The following is a 24,155-nucleotide window of genomic DNA, read 5'->3' on the forward strand; positions in this document are numbered from 1 at the left end:
GTGCTGCATTACTTCAAACAGAAGGTCACAGAGATCACGCAATAGCTTATGCTAGCCGCACATTATCTAAAGAAGAGAAAAATTATAGCGCAACAGAACGAGAAGCCTTGGCAGTTGTTTGGGCACTTAAACATTTCAAGGATACAATTTATAATTACCCAGTTCATGTTCTTACAGATCACCAACCATTAATTCCCTTGTTCAAAAATAAGAATCCAGTTGGAAAGTTTGCTAGATATTTGCTCACAATTCAAGAATTCAATCCCACATTTGGTTATATTCCAGGAAAGCAAAATGTTGTAGCAGATACGTTTTCTCGACACGTACCTGCAATTCAGTTAAATTACCCAGCATTAGATGCTACAGTAGTCGAGACGGAACAAAGACAAGACCCCATATGGGCACCCGTCATTAAATTTTTGACTAAGCAAGACACTCGCCCGATTCATAAACCACTAGTGCCATTGAAAGAATTAGTGATGTTAGACAATTTACTGTGTAGAGTAGTAAAGCTAGGGACAGCCGCGAGGAAATGTTGTCAGTTAGTTGGTACCAAGACAGCTGTCTTAGTACCAACTGTGTTAAAAATTCTCCATGATGATCCCGCAAGTACACATCCAGGAAAGGATCGTACGCTCCAACAAGGTCGATTGAAGTATTTTTGGCCAAAAATGGCTAAGGAGATTGCTCATTATGGTGACAGATGTTTAACTTGCTTACAGCACAAGGGACATGTTTCAGGACCTAATGCAATTCAGGTGTACCCAACAACTAAAGCTCCTTGGAAACGAGTATCGATGGATTTGTTGACAAATTTTGTAGAAACAGAAAAAGGGAACAAACATTTGCTTGTAATGGTCGATAATTTTTCACAGTATTGCGAACTAGTTCCTATCCCGAACAAAACAGCAGAAACTATAGCCAGCGCATTCCATGACCAAATAATTTGTCGATATAGTATGCCTAAAGTAATCCTTTCAGATAATGGTCCAGAATTCAGTAATAGTATTTTAACTAGCTTGTGTGATTTATATAACATTAAAAAATGTAGTATAATGCCTTACCATCCAGCAAGCAACGGATTAGCTGAACGTACTAACAGGAAAGTGTTAGATGCCTTGAGAGTCACGTTGAATTTTTATAACAACAATTGGGATGATTTTATACCCTTAATTCAGTGTGCTATAAATTCTTCAATTAATGTTTCTACAGGTGACACACCTCACGCTATTCTTTATGGTACAGATAAGATCCTCCCTAATGAATTGATTAATGTACCTCCTACTCCCTTATATAACGTAGATGATTTTGTTCAAGTGAAGCGTAGACAGATGCAACTAGTATTTAAGAAAATACAAGAACAACTGTCCAAAGCAACAGCCGAGTTCACTCTAGCAAGGAATGCACGAGCTAAACCCAGTAAAATAACTATTGGATCTGTAGTAATGGTACGTAACCAACACAGGTCTGGCCCTATGTACAAGTTAACTAAGAAAGTTTTGGGTCCATATAAGGTAACCGAGCTTTTCAAAGGTAACAAGTACAGACAGGTACAAGTGGTAACAGGAGAGTATATAAATGAACATTTAGACCACATGAAGTTAGCTAAAATGACTGTTGATGAGACTGATGAGGAAGATGACAATGAACTTACCCAGACAGATTCTCCTATTGGGACACCACCTTCTGTGGTTGACCAACCCGTCCTCTTAAAAATAACGTCACTTTTGGCTGGTATGCGCGCAATGGCCAAATTTGGACATAATTTGAAATGAAATCGACTCACAAAAGTGACGTTCTGTTCCGTTTTCTATTTGAGTCGTCCACGTACGGCGTACACACAGAGGTTATGAGAGGGCACTTCAAATTAACGTTTTTCATAACGTTTTGAAACTTTATAAGAATTTTCTGCCCACCTAACCTATCAGAGGACCCTTAACCTATTGTTGTTGAAAAAAATCACAAATTCATTTTCATTTTTTTTTCATTTTCAAATTACGTCCAAATTCGGCCATACTGGCAAACGGCCAAAAGCGACGTTCTTTTTAAGAGGACAGGTTGGGTTGACATACCACTTGATGTTCAGCAACCCCATACTAGCACTTATAATCTTAGATCTAGACCTCTCGTTTCAACCGTGCACTCACCACATGTCCATTGGCTAGATGTTAACGAGGATATATCTCAAGATGATAGTTTGTCACATGCAGTTTCATCTGTTCCTGACCTTCAGTCAGAACCAGAGTTGTATAGTGCTCTGGATGAGCTAGGTGTAGATATTCGCAGAATTTATAATTGAGTGCACTCTGCAGTTATTCTGTTTTGCTTTGCAAAATTCATTTGCAGTATTTTCACCACATGTGTCTTGTTATTATCATTATATATATAGCATAATGAAGTTTTTCTCAACTTTATTCAGTGATATAAATTAGGTGCCATTGTTAAGTCTACTGCCATTTGTATTTTTACAGTGCTTGTCATAAGAGTTCATTAAGGGTTCTAGCAACCACATTGAGGCCAGTGAATCCTGACCGCTATCACTCAGATGTTAGTCTTCTTGATCCAGGTCTTGTATATAGCTTGTAAATATATTGTAAATATTATGTACATTAACAAAAAAAAATCATTATCTAATCTTAAAATTCATTTGTGGTTGTTAGGTCAGAACTTTTTTCCATTAATGTTACAATTGTTTGATTTTGTATTGTTTCAAGCACTTGCCATTGACACATGTTAATAATTTTGTTTAGGCAATACCTTGAGTTGTATTGTTTATATCTGATAAGTAGATACACACATGTTCTTAATACTCTGGTTTAATTAAAGCGTTGTTACCATGATTTTTCACACCTGATCTTCTTTTAATGTTTATTATGCAAATTTCATATGTAAGCCATTATTGAATACCACAGAGGTCCTTTCAGTATCATTGTAACTATATAGCTAGCCAGAGCTTGTCGACAAGGGACGTCGAATAGGTAGCGTGTCCGAGCTGTGTTATACTCAAATTATATGGCGGTTGAGACATAACCAATCACAGGCGAGTAGGCCTCTGACGTCACGCCAGACAGAGGAGCACCAGCCGTGCTTGCAGCAGGCTCAGTTCTCTCACAGACCCAGAGTAGGTTAGGACCTCGGCTGGCCAGTTATACACCTTGCTGTCTTAATCAATAAAACTACAGAAGTGCCTACTGTGTAGAACATTCAACCCAACAAGGCAACGAATAGGTATACACAGCAGGTGGTATACCCAGTAGGTGGTATACCCAGCAGGTGGTATACCCAGCAGGTGGTATACCCAGCAAGTGATATACCCAACAAGTGGTATACCCAGCAGGTGATATACCCAGCAGGTGATATACCCAGCTGGTTGTATACCCAGCAGGTAGTATACCCAGCAGGTGGAATACCCAGCAGGATGTTACCCAGCAGGTGGTATACCCAGCATGAGGTATACACATCATGTAGTATACCCAGCAGGTGGTATATCCAGCAGGTAGTATTCCCAGCAAGTGGCATACCCAGCAGGTGGTATACCCAGCAGGTGGAATACCCAGCAGGTAGTATACCCAGCAGGTGATATACACAGCAGATTGTATATCCAGCAGTTGGTATACCCAACAGGTTGTATACCCAGCAGGTTGTATACCCAGCAGGTGGTATACCCAGCAAGTGGTATACCCAGAAGGTAGTATACCCAGCAGGTGGAATACCCAACATGTAAACCAAGGAGGCAGTATACCCAGCAGGTAGTATACGCAGCAGGTGGTATACCGAGCAGGTAGCATACCCAGCAGGTGGTATATCCAGCACGTGGTATACCCAGCAGGTGATATACCCAGCAGGTTATATACCCAGCAGGTGGTATACCCAGCAGGTGATATACGCAGCAGGTGGTATAACCAGCAGGTGCTATACCCAGCAGGTGATATACCAAGCAGGTGGAATACCCAGCTGGTATTATACCCAGCAGTTCGTATACCCAGCAGGTGGAATACCCAACATGTAAACCAAGGAGGCAGCATACCCAGCAGGTAGTATACGCAGCAGGTGGTATACCCAGCAGGTAGCATACCCAGCAGGTGGTATATCCAGCACATAGTATACCCATCAGTTAGTATACCCAGCAGGTGACATACCAAGCAGGTGGTATATCCAGCAGGTTGAATACACAACAAGTGGTATACCCAGCAGGGGATATACCCAGCAGGATGTATATCCACCAGGTTGTATACCCAGCAGGTGGTACACCCAGCAGGTGGTACACCCAGCAGGTGGTATACCCAGCAGGTTGTATACCCAGCACATGGTATATACAGCACGTGGTATACCCAGCAGGTTGTATATCCAACAGGTTGTATACCAAACAGTTAGTATACCCAGCAGGTGGTATACCCAGCAGGTTGTATATCCAGCAGGTTGGATACCCAGCAGGTGGTATACACAGCAGGTGGTATACACAGCAGGTTGTATACCTAGCAGGTTGTATACCCAGCAGGTGGTATACACAGCAGGTTGAATACCCAGTAGGCTGTAAACCCAGCAGGTGGTATAACCAGCAGGTGGTATACCCAGCAGGTGGAATAACCAGCAGGTAGTATACCCAGCAGGTGATATACCCAGCAAGTTGTATGCCCAGCAGGTGGTATACCCAGCAGGTTGTATACCCAGCAGGTGGTATACCCAGCAGGTTGTATACTCAGCTAGTGGTATACTCCGCAGGTGGTATACCCAGAAGGTAGTATATCCAGCAGGTGATATACCCAGCAGGAAGTATACCCAACAGATGGTAAACCCAGCAGGTATATCCAGCATGTGATTTATCTCGCAGGTGGTATACCCAGCAGGTGTTATACCTAGCAGGTGGTATACCGAGCACGTGGTATATCAAGCAGGTGGTATACCCAGCAGGTGGTATACCCAGCAGGTAATATACCTAGCAGGTGGTATGCCCAGCAGGTAGTATACCCAGCAGTTGGTATACCCGAAAGTTGCTATACCTAGCAGGTGGTATACCAAGCAGGTGGTATATCCGGAATAGGTGGAATACCCAGCAGATGGAGTACACAGCAGGTGGAATACCCAGCAGGTGGAGTACACAGCAGGCTGTATACCCAGCAGGTCGTATTCCCATCAGGTTGAATATTCAGCTGGTGGTGAACCCAACAGGTGATATACCCAGCAGGTGGTATACTCAGCAGGTGGTATACCCAGCAGGTGGTATACCCAGCAGGTGATATACCCAGCAGGTTATATACCCAGCAGGTGGTATACCCAGCAGGTGATATACGCAGCAGGTGCTATACCCAGCAGGTGATATACCAAGCAGGTGGAATACCCAGCTGGTATTATACCCAGCAGTTCGTATACCCAGCAGGTGGAATACCCAGCTGGTATTATACCCGGCAGTTCGTATATCCGACAGTTGGTATACCCAGCAGTTGGTATACCAAAAAAGGTGGTATACCCGGAAGTTGATATACCCAGGTGATATACCCGGCAGTTACCCAGTATAACCAGCAGTTGGTATACGCAGCAGTTGATATACCCTACAGATGGTATACCCAGCATTTGGTATACCCAGCAGTTGGTATACCCGGAAGGTGGTATACCCGGCAGTTGTTATACCCATCAGTTGGTATATCCAGCAGGTGGTATAGCCAGCAGGTGGTACACCCAACGTGTGGTATACCCAGCAGGTGTTATACCCAGAAGGTGGTATACCCAGTAGGTCGTATACCCGGCAGGTGGTTTACCCGGCAGTTGGTATAACTAGTAGGTGGTATACCCGGCAGGTGGTATACCCGGCAGTTGGTATACCCAGTAGGTGGTATACCACATTCATAGTATACCCAGTAGGTGGTATACCCAGCAGGTGGTATACCCAGCAGGTGGTATACCCGGCAGTTGTTATACCCAGCAGTTGGTATATCTAGCAGGTGGTATAGCCAGCAGGTGGTACACCCAGCATGTGGTATACGCAGCAGGTGGTATACCCGGAAGGTGGTATATCCGGCAGTTGGAATAACCAGTAGGTCGTATACCCGGCAGGTGGTTTACCCTGCAGTTGGTATAAGTAGTAGGTGGTATACCCGGCAGGTTGTATACCCAGCAGGTGATATACCCAGCAGGTTGTATACCCAGCAGATGGTATACCCAGCATGTGGTATACCCAGCAGGTAGTATACCCAGTAGGTGGTATATCCAGCAGGTAGAATTCACAGCAGGTGGCATATCCAGCAGGTGGTATAGCCAGCAGGTGGTACACCCAGCATGTGGTATACCCAGCAGGTGTTATACCTGGAAGGTGGTATACCCAGTAGGTCGTATACCCGGCAGGTGGTTTACCCGGCAGTTGGTATAACTAGTAGGTGGTATACCCGGCAGTTGGTATACCCAGAAGGTAGTATACCCAATTGATGGTATACCCAGTAGATGGTATACCCAGCAGGTGGTATACCCGGCAGTTGTTATACCCAGCAGTTGATATATCTAGCAGGTGGTACAGCCAGCAGGTGGTACACCCAGTATGTGGTATACGCAGCAGGTGGTATACCCGGAAGGTGGTATATCCGGCAGTTGGAATAAACAGTAGGTGGTATACCCGGCAGGTGGTATACCCAGCAGGTTGTATACCCAGCAGATGGTATACCCAGCATGTGGTATACCAAGCAGGTAGTATACCCAGTAGGTGGTATATCCAGCAGGTAGAATTCACAGCAGGTGGCATACCCAGCAGGTGGTGTACCCAGCAGATGGAATACCCAGAAGGTAGTATACCCAGCAGGTGATATACCCAGCAGGTTGTATACCCAGCAGTTGGTATACCCAGCAGGTTGTATACCCAGCAGGAGGTATACCCAGCAGGTGGTATACCCAGCATGTGGTACATTCAGCAGGTGGTATACCCAGGAGGTAGTAGACCCAGCAGGTGAGATTCCCAGCAGGTGATATACCCAGCAGGTGGTATACGGCGCAGGTATTATACCCAGCAGGTGGTATACCCGGCAGGTGGTATACCCAGCAGATGGTATACCCAGCACATGGTATACCCTGCAGGTGGTATACCTAAGAGATGGTATACCCAGCAGGTGGTATACCCAGCAGGTTCTATACCCACCAGGTGCTATATTAGCAGTTAGTATACCTAGCAGGTACTATACCCAGCAACTAGTGCACCCAGCAGGTGACATACACAGCCAGTGGTAAACCCTCCAGGTAGTATTCACAGTAATTGGTATACCCAGCAGGTAATATACCCCGCAGTTAGTATACCCAGCTGGTGGTAAACCAAGCAGTTAGTATACCAAGCTGGTGGTATGCCCAGCAGGTAGTTTACCCAGCAGTTGGTATACCCGAAAGTTGCTATACCTGGCAGGTGGTATACCAAGCAGGTGGTATATCCGGAATAGGTGGAATACCCAGCAGATGGAGTACACAGCAGGTGGAATACCCAGCAGGTGGAGTACACCGCAGGTTGTATACCCAGCAGGTCGTATTCCCAGCAGGTTGAATATCCAGCTGGTGGTGAACCCAGCAGGTGGTATACCCAGCAGGTGATATACCCAGCAGGTGATATACTCAGCAGGTGGTATACCCAGCAGGTGGAATAATCAGCAGGTGTTATACCCAGCAGGTGATATACCCAGCAGGTGGTATAACCAGCAGGTGGCATACCCGACAGTTGGTATACCCAGCAGTTGGTATACCAAGCAGGTGGTATACCCGGCAGTTCGTATACCTGACAGTTGGTATACCCAGCAGTTGGTATACCAAAAAAGGTGGTATACCCGGAAGTTGATATACCCAGAAGGTCACATACCCGGCAGTTACCCAGTATAACCAGCAGTTGGTATACGCAGCTGTTGATATACCCTACAGATGGTATACCCAGCATTTGGTATACCCAGCAGTTGGTATACCCGGAAGGTGGTATACCCGGCAGTTGTTATACCCATCAGTTGGTATATCCAGCAGGTGGTATAGCCAGCAGGTGGTACACCCAGCATGTGGTATACCCAGCAGGTGGTATACCCGGAAGGTGGTATACCCGACAGTTAATACAACTAGGTGGTATACCAGGCAGGTGGTATACCTGGCAGTTGGTATACCCAGTAGGTGGTATACCCAATTGATGGTATACCCAGTAGGTGGTATACCCAGCAGGTGGTATACCCGGCAGTTGTTATACCCAGCAGTTGGTATATCTAGCAGGTGGTATAGCCAGCAGGTGGAATAGCCAGTAGGTCGTATACCCGGCAGGTGGTTTACCCGGCAGTTGGTATAAGTAGTAGGTGGTATAACCGGCAGGTGGTATACCCGGCAGTTGGAATACCCAGTAGGCGGTATACCCAATTGATGGTATACCCAGTAGGTGGTATACATAGCAGGTGGTATACCCGGGAGTTAGTATACCCAGCAGGTGGTATACCCAACAGGTGAATTACCGAGCAGGTGGTATACCCAGCAGGTGAAATACCCAGCAGGTGGTATACCCAGCAGGTGAAATACCCAGCAGGTGGTATACCCAGCAGGTGGAATACACAGCAGATTGTATACCCAGCAGGTTTTATTTCCAGAAGGTTGAATATCCAGCAGGTGGTGTACATAGCAGGTGGTATTCTCAGCAGGTGGTTTACCCAGCAGATTTTATTCCCAGCAGGTTGTATACCCAGCAGGTAGTATACCCAGGTGGTTGTATGCCCAGCTGGTGGTATACCCAGCTGGTAATATACTTAGCAGGTTGTACACCCAGAGGGGTTGTATTCCCAGTAAGTGAAGACTCAGCTGGTGGTATACCCAGTAGGTAGTATACCCAGCAAGTTGTATACCCAGTAGGAGATATACCCAGCCAGTGGTTAACCCAGCAGGTAGTATAAGCAGAAGGTGGTATACCCGGCAGTTGGTATACCCGGCAGTTAGTATATCCAGCAGGTGGTATAGCCAGCAGGTGGTACACACAGCATGTGGTATTAAACCGGCAGGTGTTAAACCTGCAGGTGATAAAACAGGCAATTTGTATACCCAGCAGGTAGTATACCCAACAGTTGGTAAACCCGACCGTTGGTATACCAAGCAGGTGGTATACCCGGCAGTTAGTATACCCAGCAGGTGAAATACCCAGCAGGTGGTATACCCAGCAGGTGGAATACACAGCAGGTTGTATACCCAGCAGGTCCTATTCCCAGCAGGTTGAATATCCAGCAGGTGTTGTATTCAGCATGTGGTATACCCAAAAGGTGGTATACCCGGCAGTTGGTATACCCAGCAGGTGAAACACCCAGCAGGTGGTATACCCAGCAGGTGGTATACCCAGCAGGTGGAATACACAGCAGATTGTATACCCAGCAAGTCTTATTGCCAGAAGGTTGAATATCCAGCAGGTGGTGTACCTAGCAGGTGGTATTCTCAGCAGGTGGTTTACCCAGCAGGTTGTATACCCAGCAGGTGGTATACCCAGCAAATGGTATACCCAGCAGGATGTAGGCCCAGCTGGTGGTATACCCAGCTGGAATTATACTTAGCATGTTGTTTACCCAGAGGGTTGTATTCCCAGTAAGTGAAATACTAAGCAGGTGGTATACCCAGCAGGTAGTATACCCAGCAGGAGGTATACATAGCAGGTTGTATATCCAGCAGGATGTATACCCTGCTGGTGATATACCTAGCAGGTGAAATACCCAGCAGGTTGTATACCCAGCAGGTGGTATACTCAGCAGGTGGTATACCCAGCAGGTGATATACCTAGCAGGTGGTATACCTAGCAGGTGGTATACCCAGCAGGGTGTATACCCATCAGGTGGTATACCCAGCTGATAGTATACCTAGCAGGTTGAATACCCACTAGGTGCAATACACAGCAGGTTGTATACCCAGGAGTTCGTATTCCCAGCAGGTTGAATATCCAGCAGGTGGTGTACCCTGCAGGTTGTATACCCAGCAGGTTGTATACTCAAAATGTAGTTTACCCAGTAGGTGGTATACCCAGCAGGTGGGATACCCAGCAGGTGTTATACCCAGCAAGTTGCATACCCAGCAGATGGTATACCCAGCAGGATATATACCCATCAGGTGGTATACCTATCTGATAGTATACCCAGCAAGTTTCATGCCCAGAAGGTTGAATACCCAGCAATTGAAATACTTAGCAGGTGGTATACCCAGCAGGTAATATACCTAGCTGTTGGTATACAAGAAGGTGGTATACCCACCAGAGGGTATACCGAGCAGTTTGTATACCCAGTAGGATGTATACCCAGCAGGTGATATACCCTGCAGGATGTATACCCAGCAGGTGGTATACCCAGGAGGTTGTATACCCAGCAGGTGATATACCCAGCAGGTGATATATCCAGCAGGTTATATATCCAGCAGGTTGTATACACAGCAGGTGGTATACCCAGCAAGTAGTATACCTAGCAGGTGGTATACACAGCAGGTAGTATACCCAGCAGGTAGTATACCCAGTAGGTGATTACCCAGCAGATAGTATACCCAACAGGTGACATACCTAGCGGGTGGTATACCCAGCTGGTAGGATACCCAACAGGTGGTATACCCAGCAGGATGTACGCCCAGCTGGTGGTATACCCAGCTGGTAGTATACTTAGTAGGTTGTATACCCAGAGGGTTGTATCTCCAGTGTGTGAAATACTCAGCAGGTGGTATACCCAGCAGGTAGTATACCCAGCAAGTTGTATACCCAGCAGGAGATATACCCAGCTGGTGGTATACCCAGCAGGTAGTATACCCAGAAGGTTGTATACACAGCTGGTAGTATACCCAGCAGGTAGTATACCCAGCAAGAGGTATACCCAGCAGGTGGTATACCCAGCAGGATGTATACCCAGCAGTTGATATACCTAACAGGTTATATACCCAGCAGGTTGTATATCAAGCAGGTGGTATACCCAGCAGGTGATATACCCAGCAGGTGATATACCCAGCAGGTGGTATACCTAGCAGGTGGTATAACCAGCAGGATGTATACCCATCAGGTGGTATACCTAGCTGATAGTATACCTAGCAGGTTGAATATCAAGCAGGTGGAATACACAACAGGTTGTATGCCCAGTAGGTCGTATTCCCAGCAGGTTGAATATCCAGCAGGAGGTGTACTCAGCAGGTTGTATACTCAGCAGGTGGTTTACCCAGTAGGTGGTATACCCAACATGTTATATACCCAGCAGGTGGTATACCCAGAAGGTGATATACCCAGCAGGTTGCATACCCAGCAGGTGGCATACCCAGCAGGATGTATACCCATCAGCTGGTATACCTAGCAGTTGGTACCCCCAGAATGTGGTATACCCCGCAGGTGGTACACCCAGCATGTGGTATACCCAGCATGTGGTACACCCGGAAGGTGGTATACCCGGCAGTTGGTATACCCAGCAGTTGGTATATTCAGCAGGTGGTATAGCCAGCAGGTGGTACCCCACAGAATGTGGTATACCCAGCAGGTGGTACACCCAGCATGTGGTATACCAAGCAGGTTGTATACCCGGAAAGTGGTATACCCGGCAGTTGACATACCCAGCAGTTGGTATTCCCAGCAGGTGGTATTCCCGGTAGTTGGTATTCCCAGTAGGTCGTATACCCCGGCAGGTGGAATACCCAGTAGGTCGTATTCCCGTCAGGTGGTATACCTAGTAGGTGCTATACCCGGCAGGTGGTATACCCAGCAGTTGGTATACCCAGTAGGAGTTATACCCAGCAGTTGGTATACCCAGTAGGTGGTATACTCAACAGTTGGTATACCCAGTAGGTGGTATACCCGGCAGTTGGTATACCCAGCAGTTGGTATACCCAGCAGTTGGTATACCCAGCAGGTGTTAAACCGGCAGGTGATAAAATCGGCAATTTGTATACCCAGCAGGTCGTATTCCCAGCAGGTTGAATATCCAGCAGGTGGTGTACCCAGCAGGTGGTATACCCAGCAGGTGGTGTACCCTGCAGGTTGTATACCCAGCAGGTTGTATATTCAAAATGTAGTTTACCCAGTAGGTGGTATACCCAGCATGTTGTATACCCAGCAGGTGGTATACCCAGCAGGTGTTATACCCAGCAAGTTGCATACCCAGCAGATGGTATACCCAGCAGGATGTATACCCATCAGGTGGTATACCTAGCTTATAGTATACCCAGCAAGTCTAATACCCAGAAGGTTGAATACCCAGCAATTGAAATACTCAGCAGGTGATATACCCAGCAAGTAATATACCTAGCTGGTGGTATACAAAAAGGTGGTAAACCCACCAGAGGGTATACCCAGCAGTTTGTATACTTAGTAGATTGTATACCCAGCAGGTGATATACCCTGCAGGTTGTATACCCAGCAGGTGGTATACCCAGGAGGTTGTATACCCAGGAGGTTGTATACCCAGCAGGTGATATACCCAGCAGGTGATATATCCAGCAGGTGATATATCCAGCAGGTTGTATACACAGCAGGTGGTATACCCAGCAAGTAGTATACCTAGCAGGTGGTATACCTCACAGGTAGTATACCCAGCAGGTAGTAAATCTATCAGGTGGTATACACAGCAGGTAGTATACCTAGCAGGTAGTATACCCAGTAGGTGATTACCCAGCAGGTAGTATACCCAACAGGTGACATACCTAGCGGGTGGTATACCCAGCTGGTAGGATACCCAGCAGGTGGTATACCCAGCAGGATCTACGCCCAGCTGGTGGTATACCCAGCTGGTAGTATACTTAGTAGGTTGTATACCCAGAGGGTTGTATCTCCAGTAAGTGAAATACTCAGCAGGTGGTATACCCAGCAGGTAGTATACCCAGCAAGTTGTATACCCAGCAGGAGGTAAACCCAGCAGGTGGTATACCCAGCAGGATGTATATCCAGCAGTTGATATACCTAACAGGTTATATACCCAGCAGGTTGTATATCAAGCAGGTGGTATACCCAGCAGGTGGTATACCCAGCAGGTGATATACCCAGCAGGTGGTATACCCAGCAGGTGGCATACCCAGCAGGATGTATACCCATCAGGTGGTATACCTAGCAGTTGGTATACCCAGAAGGTGGTATACCCGGCAGTTGGTATACCCAGCAGTTGGTATATCCAGCAGGTGGTATATCCATCAGGTGGTACCCCCAGCATGTGGTATACCCAGCAGGTGGTACACCCAGCATGTGGTATACCCAGCATGTGGCATACCCGGAATGTGGTATACCCGGCAGTTGGTATACCCAGCAGTTGGTATACCCAGCAGGTGGTATTCCCGGCAGTTGGTATTCCCAGTAGGTCGTATACCCGGCAGATGGTATACCCAGTAGGTCGTATACCCGTCAGGTGGTATACCCAGTAGGTCGTATACCCGGCAGGTGGTATACCCAGCAGTTGGTATACCCAGTAAGAGTTATACCCAGCAGTTGGTATACCCAGTAGGTGGTATACTCAACAGTTGGTATACCCAGTAGGTGGTATACCCGGCAGTTGGTATACCCAGCAGTTGGTATACCCAGCAGTTGATATACCCAGCAGGTGTTAAATCGGCAGGTGATAAATCCGGCAATTTGTATACCCAGCAGGTCGTATTCCCAGCAGGTGGTGTACCCAGCAGGTGGTATACCCAGCAGGTGGTATACCCGGCAGTTGGTATGCCCAGCAGGTGGTATACACAGCAGGTGAAATACCCAGCAGGTGGTATACCCAGCAGGTGGAATACACAGCAGATTGTATACACAGCAGGTCGTATTCCCAGAAGGTTGAATATCCAGCAGGTGGTGTACCTAGCAGGTGGTATTCCCAGGATGTTGTGTACCCAGCAGGTGGTATACCCTGCAGGATGTATGCCCAGCGGGTGGTATAACCAGCTGGTAGTATACCTACAAGGTTGTATACCCAGAGAGTTGTATATCCAGTAAGTGAAATACCCAGCCGGTGGTATACCCAGTAGGTAGTATACCCAGAAGGTTGTATACACAGTTGGTAGTATACCCAGCAGGTGGTATACCCAGCAGGTAGTATACCCAGCAGGAGGTATACCCAGTAGGTGGTATACCCAGCAGGATTTATAACCAGCATGTGATATACCTAGCAGGTTATATACCCAGCAGGTGGTATACCCAGCAGGTGGTATACCAAGCAGGTGGTATACCCAACATGTGATATACCCAGCAGTTGGTATACCCAGCAGGTGGTATACCCAGCAAGTGATATACCCAGAAGGCGGTATACCCAGCATGTAGTACACCTAGCAGGTGGTATACATAGAAGGTTGTGTACCCAGCAGGTTGTATACCTAGCAGGTGGCATACCCTGCAGGTAGTATACCCAGCAGGTTGTATACACAGCTGGTAGTATACCTAGCAGGTGATATACGCAGCCGATATTATACCCAGCAGGTGGTATACCCAGCAGGTGGTATTCCCAGCAGGTGGTATACCCTGCAGGTAGTATACCCAGCAGGTGGTATGAAATGATAAATCTGTCCATTTCATTATGTATAAGTTAATTTGTTTAAATTTTAGTTAAAACTAACGTAGATATATGACCGAACCTAACAAACCCTACCTAACCTAACCTAACCTATTTTAACGTAACCTAAACTAACACAAGTAAGTCAATAAATTATGGTCTTGATATAAAATAATAATACTAATTCAAATAAACTATTTGGAAAACATTTATTGATAATAAAGAAAATCACTCGGCCTATTAGGCAAATCGGGCCTTGCATAGTAGGCCGAGAAGTACGTTCTGGCTACTAGGTACCACATGTATTTATAAATATCCCTGCTAGAGCAGCATATAAACAATCAAACACTTTATATTCATCCGTGTAAAGTGTGTTATAGAATTGTTCTGCGAAGTTAACACTTATTTAACACTTAAAACACTTGGTCTAGTTTACATTTAAAACTATAATGTGAAAAGGTAAACTGACGACAAAAAGAAGTCAGTGAACAATTTTAAGTTTGTTCAAATCATGGTGAGAATCATCATGATCTAGTATGATGTTATAGGTCCTAGACAACGTGTATTATGTTATGGGTCCTAGACAATGTGTATGATGTTAGGGGTCCTAGACAAGGTGTATGATGTTATGGGTCCTAGACAATGTGTATGATGTTATGGGTCCTAAACAACGTGTATGATGTTAGTGGTCCTAGACAACGTGTTTGATGTTATGGGTCCTAGACAATGTGTATGATGTTATGGGTCGTAGAAAACATGTATAATGTTATGGGTCCTAGACAACGGGCAAGTTAACAACAATAATGGTCTAATAAACAAAAATGTAAACTATAGTTACCTTGTCGTAGATCTTACACAACTCATCGTATTTAGCGATGAGTTGATGGGGATCCTGGCCGGGTTGACGGAACTCTTCCAGAAACTTACCAGTAATCTCCTCCATCTCGCTCGTGCTGCTCATCTGATGAATCAAACAAACCCAGCTTCAGTATTTTGGAAATTAAACGTCAATTCAGAAAAAAAGCTTCAAGAATTTAAATTGCACTTGATTATGTACATCTCCTCCAGGATGGTATATGGGAAAAAATTAGAAAGAACATTTACACACTAAAAGATTCAAAAGTCCCAGGTGTGGATGGAATCCTATCCAAAGTCATAAAGGAACTGTCAGAAGAATTATGCCTACCACTGAAACTACTTTTCACAAAATCTCTGACCCAATTGGGGTAGTTCCCCAAGATGGGAAATATGCAAATGTTACCCGTATTTTCAAAAAAGGCAGAAAGACCTCAGCAGAAAACTACCGGGCGATTAGCTTGACATCACACATCGGCAAGCTCATGGAGAGAATCCTCAGGGAGAGAATCATTCACCATCAAAGTGAACGACCTTGTACAATCAACACATCATGGCATTGTTAAAGAGAGATCCTGCTCTACAAACTTGCTCACATTTTTTAAAGCGGTTACCAGGTACTCAGCTACTGGATGTAGTATACATAGATTTTGTTAACGCTTTTGATAAGGTACCACATGAAAGACTAGCAAGAAAATTACAAGCACATGGAATAAATGGTAAAAATATTAGAATGGGTAAAACAATGGTTGAAGGAAAGAAAACAAAGGGTCGTGCTAAATAGGAATGAGTCAGAATGGAGAAATGTGATAAGAGGGGTGCCACAAGGGTCCGTTTTGGAGCCAACCCTTTTTGTCATATACATCAATGACATAGACGAGAATATTACAAACCACATCATCAAATTTCCAGTTGACACAAAGATTTATGGTAAAGTGGAAAATTATAGTGAAATTGAATCTTTACAAAGAGATCTATATGAACTTCATAGATGGTCAGAACACTTGCAAATACTTTTTAATATCGACTCGTGCAACTACCAAATTAATAGCATTACATTACAGCAGATTGATGAAGAAAAGGACCTTGGAGTCAAAATACACCACTCACAACAGTTGGGAACAGCAGTCAGAAAAGCTAACCAAACCCTTGGAATTATCAGGCGTACATTTGACTTTAAGGAAAAGAAGGTAATGATTCAACTGTATAAATCTCTGGTGCGTCCTCATTTGGATTACTGTATCTAAGCATGGCGACCTCATTTTTAGAAGGATACAGCTGCTCTAGAGAAAGTGCAACACCGAGCAACAAAAGTCATTCCAGAGTTAAGTCATCTCTCGTATCAGGAACGGTTGAAGGCCAGAGGGCTAACAACACTGCAAACCAGGCGTGACAAGGCTGATCTCATTGAAACTTTTAAAATACTGAACAATTTGGAGGATATTGATCCAGAAATTTTCAAATTTTCTTCAAAAGGTAAGATGTAACACTACTGTATTCTCATGCTTGGCTCAAGGAGCTAGTGACCACTGTATTCTTATGCTTGGCTCTAGGAGCTGGTGACCACTGTATTCTCATGCTTGGCTCTAGGAGCTGATGACCACTGTATTCTCACGCTTAAAGACATAGTGAAATTGTCGGAGTTGGTAACACAAGGAAACCTGTTGAAGAAATGAGAATTACAAAAAAAGAACTTTCTGTGTGAAATTCAATGGGAAAGACAAATGGAAGGGAAGATAACACATGTGATGATGGAATTTATTGCTGGGATATGTGCTGATGCAACGAGCAGTTCGTTCCTCTCAAGAATTAAGGGAACGAGAAAATTAAAGTTCAAAAGAATATGCAGAGAAGCTATGAACGAAAGTACCCCTGAAAAAGTACAGAGAAATAAGAACAGAGGACAATAGAGATGTACCTGATGGAGCTTCTGAAGACTACCAACTACCTGACGGAGCATCTGGAGACTACCAACTACCTGCCGGATCATCTGGAGACTACCAACTACCTGACAGAGTAACTGGAGACTACCAACTACATTAACTACACGACGGAGCATCTGGAGATTACCAACTACATGACGGAGCCTCTGGAGACTACCAACTACATCATCAATCTAACGGAGCATCTGGAGACTACCAACAACATCAACTAAATGACGGAGGATCTAGAGACTACCAACAACCTGACGGAGCATCTGAAGACAACCAACTACATCAACTACCTGCCAGAGCCTCTGGAGGCTACACAGTACATGACGGAGCATCTGGAGACTACCAACTACCTGCTGGAGCATCTGGAGACTACCAACTACATCAACTACCTGACGGAGCATCTAGAGACTAACAACTACATCAACTACCTGACGGAGCATTTGGAAACTACCAACTACATCAACTAGATGAGAGAGCATCTGGAAACTACCAACTACCTGTCGGAGAATCTGGAGACTACCAACTACCTGACAGAGTAACTGGAGACTACCAACTACATCAACTACATGACGGAGCATCTGGAGACTACCAACTACCTGAAGGAGCATCTGGAGAGTACCATCTACCTGACGGAGCATCGGGAGACTACCAACTACCTGAAGGAGCATCTGGAGAGTACCATCTACCTGACGGAGCATCTGGAGACTACCAACTACCTGACGGTGCATCTGGAGACTATCAACTATCTGACGGAGCATCTGCAGACTACCATCTATCTGAAGGAGCATCTGGAGACTACCAACTACCTGAAGGAGCATCTGGAGAGTACCATCTACCTGACGGAGCATCTGGAGACTACCAACTACCTGACGGAGCATCTGGAGACTATCAACTATCTGACGGAGCATCTGCAGACTACCATCTATCTGAAGGAGCATCTGGAGACTACCAACTTCCTGACAGAGCATCTGGAGACTACCAACTACCTGACGGAGCATTTGGAGACTACCAACTTCCTGACGGAGCATCTGGAGACTACTAAATTCCTGACGGAGCATCTTTAGACTACCAACTACCTGACGGAGCATTTGGAGACTACCAACTGTATCAACTACCTGACGGAGCATCCGGAGACTACCAACTACCGGACGGAGCATCTGGCGACTACCAACTTCCTGACGGAGCATCTTTAGACTACCAACTATATGACAGAGCATCTGGAGACTACCAACTACCTGACGGAGCATCTTGAGACTACCAACTACCTGACGGTGCATCTGGAGACTACTAACTACCTTTCGGAGCATCTGTACACTACCAACTATCTGAAGGAGCATCTGGAGACAACCAGCTACATGACGGAGCATCTGGAGACTGCAGACTACTAGAGAATACTGGAGCATTTGGAGACTACTAGACTACTGGAGACTATCAGAAAACTACCTGACGGAGCATCTGGAGACTACAAACTACCTGACGGAGCATCTGGAGATTACCAACTACATGACGGTGCATCTAGAGACTACGAACTACTTGCCGGAGCATCTGGAGACTACCAACTACCTGACGAAGAATCTGGAGACTACGAACTACCTTACGGAGCATCTGAAAACTACCAACTACCTTCCGGAGCATCTGGAGACTACGAACTACCTGACGGAGCATCTGGAGACTACCAACTACCTGACGAAGCATCTGGAGACTACCAAGTACTTGATGGAGCATCTGTACACTACCAACTATCTGAAAGAGCATCTGGAGACTACCAACTACCTGACGGAGCATCTGGAGACTATTAACTATCTGACGGAGCATCTGCAGGCTACCATCTATCTGAAGGAGCATCTGGAGACTACCAACTACCTGACGGAGCATCTGGAGACTACCAACTGCATCAACTACATGACGGAGCATCCGGAGACTACCAACTACCTGACGCAGCATCTAGAGATTACCACCTATATGACGGAGCATCTGGAGACTACCAACTACCCGACGGAGCATCTGGAGACTACCAACTACCTGACGGAGCATCTGGAGACTACCAACTACCTGCCGGAGCATCTGCAGACTACCAACTACCTGACGGAGCACCTTTAGACTACCAACTACCTGACGAAGCATTTGGAGACTACCAACTACATCAACTACCTGACGGAGCATCTGGAGACTACCAACTACCTGACGGAGCATCTGAAGATTACCAACTATATGACAGAGCATCTGGAGACTACCAACTACCTGACGGAGCATCTGGAGACTACCAAGTATATGACGGAGCATCTAGAGGTTACCAAGTATATGACGGAGCATTTAGAGACTACCAATTACATGACGGAGCATCTGGAGACTACAGACTACCCGACGGAGCATATGGAGACTACCAACTATATGAAGGAACATCTGGAGACTACCAACTACCTGACGGAGCATCTTGAGACTACCAATTACATGACGGAGCATCTGGAGACTACAGACTACTGGAGAATACTGGACCATTTGGAGACTACCAGATTACTGGAGACTATCTGGAAACTACCTGACGGAACATCTGGAGACTACGAACTACCTGACAGGGCATCTGCAGATTACCAACTACCTGACGGAGCATCTGCAGATTACCAACTACCTGACGGTGCATCTAGAGACTACGAACTACTTGCCGGAGCATCTGGAGACTACCAACTACCTGACAAAGCATCTGGAGACTACCAACTACCTGATGGAGCATCTGGAGACTACCAACTACCTGATGGAGCATCTGGAGACTACGAACTTCCTGTCGGAGCATTTGTACACTACCAACTATCTGAAGTAGCATCTGGAGACTACCAACTACCTGACGGAGCATCTGGAGACCACCATCTATCTGAAAGAGCATCTGGAGACTACCAACTACCTGACGAAGCATTTGGAGACTACCAACCCCATCAACTACCTCACGGAGCATCTGGAGTCTACCAACTACCTGACAGAGCATCTGCAGACTACCATCTATCTGAAGGAGCATCTGGAGACTACCAACTACCTGACGGAGCATCTGGAGACTACCAACTACCTGACGGAGCATCTGCAGACTACCATCTATCTGAAGGAGCATCTGGAGACTACCAACTACCTGATGGAGCATCTTGAGACTACCAACTACCTGACTGATCATTTGGAGACTATTAACTACATCAACTACCTGTCGGAGCACCTGGAGACTACCAACTACCTGACGGAGCATCTTGAGACTACCAACTCCCTGGCGGAGCATCTGGAGACTACCAGCTACCTGACGGAGCATCTGGAGACTACCAACTACCTGACGAAGAATCTGGAGACTACCAACTACCTTACGGAGCATCTGAAAACTACCAACTACCTGCCGGAGCATCTGGAGACTACGAACTACCTGACGGAGCATCTGGAGACTACCAACTACCTGACCGAGCATCTGGAGAATACCAACTACCTGCATCTGAAGACTACCAACTACCTGACGGAGCATCTGCAGACTACCAACTACCTGACGGAGCATCTTTAGGCTACCAACTACCTGACGAAGCATTAGGAGACTACCAACTACATCAACTACCTGACGGAGCATCTGGAGACTACCAACTACCTGACGGAGCATCTGGAGATTACTAACTATATGACGGAGCATCTGGAGACTACCAACTACCTGACGGAGCATCTGGAGACTACCAAGTATATGACGGAGCATCTAGAGGTTACCAAGTATATGACGGAGCATTTGGAGACTACCAACAGCATCAACTACCTGACGGAGCATCCGGAGACTACCAACTACCTGACGCAGCATCTGGAGATTACCAACTATATGACGGAGCATCTGGAGACTACCAACTCCCCGACGTAGCATCTAGAGACTACCAACTACCTGACGGAGCATTTGGAGACAACCAACTACCTGACGGAGCATTTGGAGACTACCAACGACATCAACTACCTGTAGGAGCATCTGGAGACTACCAACTACCTGACGGAGCATCTGCAGACTACCAACTACCTGACGGAGCACCTTCAGACTACCAACTACCTGACGAAGCATTTGGAGACTACCAACTACATCAACTACCTGACGGAGCATCTGGAGACTACCAACTACCTGACGGAGAATCTGGAGATTACCAACTATATGAAAGAGCATCTGGAGACTACCAACTACCTGACGGAGCATCTGGAGACGACCATCTATCTGAAAGAGCATCTGGAGACTACCAACTACCTGACGAAGCATTTGGAGACTACCAACCCCATCAACTACCTCACGGAGCATCTGGAGTCTACCAACTACCTGACAGAGCATCTGCAGACTACCATCTATCTGAAGGAGCATCTGGAAACTACCAACTACCTGACGGAGCATCTGGAGACTACCAACTACCTGACGGAGCATCTGCAGACTACCATCTATCTGAAGGAGCATCTGGAGACTACCAACTACCTGATGGAGCATCTTGAGACTACCAACTACCTGACGGATCATTTGGAGACTATTAACTACATCAACTACCTGTCGGAGCACCTGGAGACTACCAACTACCTGACGGAGCATCTTGAGACTACCAACTCCCTGGCGGAGCATCTGGAGACTACCAGCTACCTGACGGAGCATCTGGAGACTACCAACTACCTGACGAAGAATCTGGAGACTACCAACTACCTTACGGAGCATCTGAAAACTACCAACTACCTGCCGGAGCATCTGGAGACTACGAACTACCTGACGGAGCATCTGGAGACTACCAACTACCTGACCGAGCATCTGGAGAATACCAACTACCTGCATCTGAAGACTACCAACTACCTGACGGAGCATCTGCAGACTACCAACTACCTGACGGAGCATCTTTAGGCTACCAACTACCTGACGAAGCATTTGGAGACTACCAACTACATCAACTACCTGACGGAGCATCTGGAGACTACCAACTACCTGACGGAGCATCTGGAGATTACCAACTATATGACGGAGCATCTGGAGACTACCAACTACCTGACGGAGCATCTGGAGACTACCAAGTATATGACGGAGCATCTAGAGGTTACCAAGTATATGACGGAGCATTTGGAGACTACCAACAGCATCAACTACCTGACGGAGCATCCGGAGACTACCAACTACCTGACGCAGCATCTGGAGATTACCAACTATATGACGGAGCATCTGGAGACTACCAACACCCCGACGTAGCATCTAGAGACTACCAACTACCTGACGGAGCATTTGGAGACTACCAACTACCTGACGGAGCATTTGGAGACTACCAACGACATCAACTACCTGTAGGAGCATCTGGAGACTACCAACTACCTGACGGAGCATCTGCAGACTACCAACTACCTGACGGAGCACCTTTAGACTACCAACTACCTGACGAAGCATTTGGAGACTACCAACTACATCAACTACCTGACGGAGCATCTGGAGACTACCAACTACCTGACGGAGCATCTGGAGAGTACCAACTACCTGACGGAGCATCTGAAGATTACCAACTATATGACAGAGCATCTGGAGACTACCAACTACCTGACGGAGCATCTGGAGACTACCAAGTATATGACGGAGCATCTAGAGGTTAACAAGTATATGACGGAGCATTTGGAGACTACCAATTACATGACGGAGCATCTGGAGACTACAGACTACCCGACGGAGCATCTGGAGACTACAGACTACCCGACGGAGCATCTGGAGACTACCAACTATATGAAGGAACATCTGGAGACTACCAACTACCTGACGGAGCATCTTGAGACTACCAATTACATGACGGAGCATCTGGAGACTACAGACTACTGGAGAATACTGGACCATTTGGAGACTACCAGATTACTGGAGACTATCTGGAAACTACCTGACGGAACATCTGGAGACTACGAACTACCTGACAGGGCATCTGCAGATTACCAACTACCTGACGGAGCATCTGCAGATTACCAACTACCTGACGGTGCATCTAGAGACTACGAACTACTTGCCGGAGCATCTGGAGACTACCAACTACCTGACAAAGCATCTGGAGACTACCAACTACCTGATGGAGCATCTGGAGACTACCAACTACCTGATGGAGCATCTGGAGACTACGAACTTCCTGTCGGAGCATTTGTACACTACCAACTATCTGAAGTAGCATCTGGAGACTACCAACTACCTGACGGAGCATCTGGAGACCACCATCTATCTGAAAGAGCATCTGGAGACTACCAACTACCTGACGGAGCATCTGGAGACTACCAACTACCTGACAGAGCATCAGGAGACTACCAACTACCTGACGAAGAATTTGGAGACTACCAACCCCATCAACTACCTCACGGAGCATCTGGAGTCTACCAACTACCTGACAGAGCATCTGCAGACTACCATCTATCTGAAGGAGCATCTGGAGACTACCAACTACCAGACGGAGCATCTGGAGACTACCAACTACCTGACGGAGCATCTGCAGACTACCATCTATCTGAAGGAGCATCTGGAGACTACCAACTACCTGACGGAGCATCTTGAGACTACCAACTACCTGACGGAGCATTTGGAGACTATTAACTACATCAACTACCTGTCGGAGCACCTGGAGACAACCAACTACCTGACGGAGCATTTTGAGACTACCACCTCCCTGGCGGAGCATCTGGAGACTACCAGCTACCTGACGGAGCATCTGGAGACTACCAACTACCTGACGAAGAATCTGGAGACTACCAACTACCTTACGGAGCATCTGAAAACTACCAACTACCTGCCGGAGCATCTGGAGACTACGAACTACCTGACGGAGCATCTGGAGACTACCAACTACCTGACCGAGCATCTGGAGAATACCAACTACCTGCATCTGAAGACTACCAACTACCTGACGGAGCATCTGCAGACTACCAACTACCTGACGGAGCATCTTTA

The 24,155-nt window shown here is 46.4% G+C and overlaps 1 protein-coding gene across 1 annotated transcript in view; it reads right to left on the bottom strand.

Moving 5' to 3' along the window:
- The window catches only part of LOC138367840 (uncharacterized), a 455,100-nt gene that overhangs the window by 210,693 nt on the left and 220,252 nt on the right, over positions 1 to 24,155 (bottom strand). The window contains exon 3 of the mRNA XM_069329821.1: positions 15,283 to 15,405. Within this exon, the coding sequence (XP_069185922.1) occupies positions 15,283 to 15,405 (123 nt within the window). The remainder of the gene's footprint in view (positions 1 to 15,282; positions 15,406 to 24,155) is intronic.

The sequence above is a fragment of the Procambarus clarkii genome, chromosome 23 (assembly GCF_040958095.1).
Source record: "Procambarus clarkii isolate CNS0578487 chromosome 23, FALCON_Pclarkii_2.0, whole genome shotgun sequence".
Taxonomy (NCBI): Eukaryota; Metazoa; Arthropoda; class Malacostraca; order Decapoda; family Cambaridae; genus Procambarus; species Procambarus clarkii.